Raw genomic sequence first — 4,346 nt, forward strand, 5'->3', positions numbered from 1 at the left:
AACAAATTTCAAAAAAATTATGATCATTCCCCCCCCCCCAATTTTTAATAGTGGCTGTCCAATTTCAATATGCCACGTGTCGCATTCGTAGCAGTGCATGGATGGATATCCGCTCTGCTGCAATAAAAATCCCTAGTCACTATGATTGACTGACAACGAGAATAGAAATACACAATTATACTCTCTTTATATCCCTCCGCGACATAATTAAGAGAGAGACTCACTTTTAAGCACAATCTTTTATCCTTGTAATTAGAAATATTCGAGATAAATCACTTTTTCCATCATACAATTAGGAGGATGACATGTCACTAAACAAACTCCTCCACCCTTATGAATAGAGGATTGCGACTCCACATACTCATGAGCAGCTGATCAAATCCTCATAACCTACCCATGTTGCTTGCCCCACAAAACTAGGGATTTGCCTCCCTTACCCACAAATATCTCCCATTTACTTATAAAATACTCCAAAACTTAGGCACTCAATCTTTGGGTAAATCTACCAAATGGAGTAGATTTTTGAAGAAAAATTACTAATCAATGGAGTAGATATAGCCAACCCAGATTTTTTTTTTCTCCCTACCCATATATACAGACACATAGAAGTGGAGAAGAAGGAGAAGAAGAAGAAGAAGAAGGGACAGCTACCATTTTAAATTAAATTCAAGATTAAAATAGCATATCTATTATATAGTAAGATAAATACCCCATAATTAATTAAAATCCAATTAACCTAACCGCCGAAAGGGACTAGTGATGCAATATTAATTAAAAGATTCCAATCTAACGCCGCGTGTTGAGAGGTCTATCTCTACACCACACATTACTTCATCCATTGGATAATCAGCTCTCAAAATGCGCGTACTCGTTTTGACCAATTCATTTAGTCTTCTTTCAAAGCTAAATATTTTTAATATTCCCATTATCCCATGTGGGCCCCAGCACACGAAATATATTCCATTTCCGAGTTGGAGGTGATTGGATACCAGGATAGATATGTATAATTAATTTAATTTGATTAAAGCATGAAAATCATAATCGACAAAGTGGAATGCTGACGTGGCCACGTCAGCACTCCCGAACCCGAAACGCACATAGCGTGACGTGACGGCTCGGAATCTTTTCATCGCTCATTTTGGTCAAAAATCAACAACACGTGTCGTTCATGGCCGAAAGAGGCGGTTAGATATTACGATGGAAAGTGGGGTTCATTTTCGCATTTGAGTTTCATTTGAATTTCCTTTGAGTTTCATTTCATTTAGAGGGAAAATGAAAAATAAAAAATAAAAATAAAAAAAAGAAAGAAAATAATGAAGAGAGAGAGGGAGTGGGGAGGTAGCTTCGTTCGCCTTTTTGACCCAACTCTCACAGAGAAAGAGAGAAGAAGAAGGGTCTCGCTTTCCTCCCTTCTTCTTCTTCCTTCCTTTCCTTCTGCTATAAGGGTTCAGAGATCGAAGAAAGTTAGCTTTAAAACTCCGTTCGAAATCCTCTACCCAAATCTCAAGTTTCTTCTAAATCAAGGTATGTTCTATCTTCTTGATTTCTTTTTCATTGAGACCTTGCTTGCAGAGATTGTCATGAGTTTTAAATGACTGAGGTTGATCTTTTTATGAGAATTTTGACTTTTTCTTTTCATTATTAGTTTAAATTTGTCGCTGGTTTTCTTCAATTATGTTGAAGTTATCATTTTGCTTTCTTCGTATTCCATGGATGACTGCTTCGTGTATCATCAGTCCTAGTTTCTAGAAGTGTCTGCGGCCGAACCCTAGAACGATTCTTCATGTCTGCTGAATATTATTACTAAATCTTAAGTGGGTCGGTCGAATTTATTATTTTATAATGAAAAGGTGTGTTTTTATTCGTCGAACCCTAAAATTAAAAAATTAAAAGAAAAATCAAAACTTTTTCATTAATGCTTGTTGGGTTGTCTTCTTTTTTGATTGTATTTGTTGGGGAGATGAATTGAGTTTGTTGATCTGAAGTTTTGCTTGTGTGCTTGTTTCAGAAGGGCTTTATCGAGAGGAAGGGGTAAAAGAAGGAACATTTTCTATAATCAGTTGTTCGTTATGGAGTGGGAAGAATCTCAGAAGCAGAAGGTCGGGGTTTTTGATGGACGTTCGATTTCGATTTTGCTTGAGGCAGCGGCTTCAGATGATCTGATCAGCTTCAGACGTGCTGTAGAAGAAGAGGGCTCTGAAGTCGACGAGACCAGTTTCTGGTATGGAAGGTTGATTGGGTCAAAGAAAATGGGGTTTGAAGAGAGAACCCCGCTGATGATCGCTTCTTTGTTTGGGAGTATTGAGGTGTTGGCTTACATACTTGGAACCGGCCGTGCTGATGTGAAAAAAACTTGTGGCAAGGACGGTGTTTCTGCTCTTCACTGTGCTGTTGCTGGTGGTTCTGCTACTTCACCTGTGGTTGTCAAGCGCTTGCTTGATGCATCTGCTGATGTTAATTCCGTTGATGCTAATGGGAACAGACCCAGTGATCTGATCCCTCGGGCTCTCAAGTCCTCGTCCTACAATTCAATGAGGAAAACACTGGAGTTGATGTTGAAAGGTATTGGTGGTGTCGAGGATGGATTGGTTTCTTTTGATGAAACTGATCTGCAGCAGCAGTTGCAGGTTCCCCAAACGCCGAAAGATCAAACCGAGAAGAAAGAATACCCAATTGACCTGTCCCTTCCAGACATAAAGAATGGAATCTATGGAACTGATGAGTTCAGGATGTACACCTTCAAGGTGAAGCCTTGTTCTAGGGCTTACTCTCACGATTGGACTGAGTGTCCATTTGTTCATCCAGGGGAGAACGCCAGGCGCCGCGACCCGAGGAAATATCACTACAGTTGTGTCCCTTGTCCAGAATTCCGCAAGGGATCATGTCGACAAGGAGATGCCTGTGAATATGCTCATGGTGTGTTTGAGTGTTGGCTTCACCCAGCACAGTATCGTACCAGGCTCTGCAAGGATGAAACTGGATGCACCCGAAGGGTCTGCTTCTTCGCGCACAAGCCTGAAGAGTTACGCCCCTTGTACCCATCAACTGGGTCAGCTGTGTTGTCACCCCGATCATCTGGTGCTAGCATATCATCTATGGACATGGGATCCATGAGCCCTCTTACTCTTAGCTCCCCATCTGTCCTGATGCATCCTACTTCCACCCCACCAATGTCACCTGCTGTAACCTGTTCCTCACCAATGGGGGGTGCATTATGGCAGAACCAAACTAATCATGTACCTCCAACCTTGCAGCTCCCTGGTAGCCGGTTGAAGTCCACTTTGAGTGCCAGAGATTTGGACTTGGAACTTGAATTGCTTCGATTAGACCAACAGCACCAATTGATGGATGATCTCTCTGCGCTCTCTTCTCAATCAAGTTGGAGCAATGCCTTGACGAGTGCAGCAGCCTTGGCTGCATCTTCTGGGGGTAGAACCACAGACTATAGTCGGCTGGGTGGTGTCAAGCCTACTAACCTTGAAGATTTATTTGGATCTCTCGATCCTTCAATGTTGTCTCAATTGCAGGGTTTGTCATTGAATGCACCTGGTTCTCCCCGGGTGCAGTCTCCATCTGGGTTTCAGATGCGCCAGAACGTGAACCAGCCACTTCGGTCCAGCTATCCTCCCAACTTATCCTCATCACCCGTGAGGACGCCTTCATCATTTGGGCATGACGCAGCTGCAACAGCTGCGGCCATCATGAATTCCAGGTCTGCTGCCTTCGCAAAGCGGAGTCAGAGTTTCAATAATCGAAGCCCTGTCACTCGTCCTGCAGGTGTTATGTCTTCACCTCTCTCGGATTGGAATTCACCAGATGGGAAGCTGGACTGGGGTATTCAAGGAGAGGAGCTTAACAAGCTGAGAAAATCAGCATCTTTTGCGGTCAGAAACAGTAACAACAACAATGGTATGGCACTGGGTGCAGCAGCAGCATCAGTTGAAGAACCAGATTTCTCCTGGGTGGAGCCTCTGATGAAGTATCCACAGCCAGTGGGTGAGCGGAAACAGCAACAGCAACAGCAGCAGTATCATCTCAGTAGTGGTGGTACTGACATGCCATGGGTGGAGCAGTTGTACATGGATCAGGAGCAGATGGTGGCTTATTGAACATGGGCCCAAAATCAGCCGATCGTTCGAGTTACTACCTCGGTTCCTTCTTTTGCTTGTTTTTCATTTTTAGAATCTTTATTATTAATATTCGTTAAATGTAGTTAGGGCCCAAAGGGAAAAACTTGAGGAACAGCAGCAGGAAGAAAACGTTTTCAGCTGCTGGTTGATACAGGTTAATCTAGCTCTAGAATTGAAGTAAGGGGTTTTAGTCGGAACTTGCAAGAAGTAGAAGAA

The 4,346-nt window shown here is 42.7% G+C and overlaps 1 protein-coding gene across 1 annotated transcript; it reads left to right on the forward strand.

The window, feature by feature from the left end:
* Positions 1 to 1,326: 1,326 nt before the first annotated feature.
* On the forward strand, positions 1,327 to 4,346 carry LOC149008272 (zinc finger CCCH domain-containing protein 29-like). The gene is made up of 2 exons (XM_089166338.1): positions 1,327 to 1,524; positions 2,009 to 4,346. Exon 2 carries the CDS (start codon positions 2,070 to 2,072, stop codon positions 4,107 to 4,109), a length of 2,040 nt encoding a protein of 679 aa, XP_089022464.1. The 5' UTR covers positions 1,327 to 1,524; positions 2,009 to 2,069; the 3' UTR covers positions 4,110 to 4,346.

This window comes from Hakea prostrata, chromosome 8, assembly GCF_041222555.1.
Source record: "Hakea prostrata isolate BN-2017 chromosome 8, UWA_Hpros_2, whole genome shotgun sequence".
Lineage (NCBI taxonomy): Eukaryota > Viridiplantae > Streptophyta > Magnoliopsida > Proteales > Proteaceae > Hakea > Hakea prostrata.

Excerpts from the sequence above, each read along its gene's own strand:
- LOC149008272 (XM_089166338.1), top strand. The coding sequence starts at position 2,070 with ATGGAGTGGGAAGAATCTCAGAAGCAGAAGGTCGGGGTTTTTGATGGA.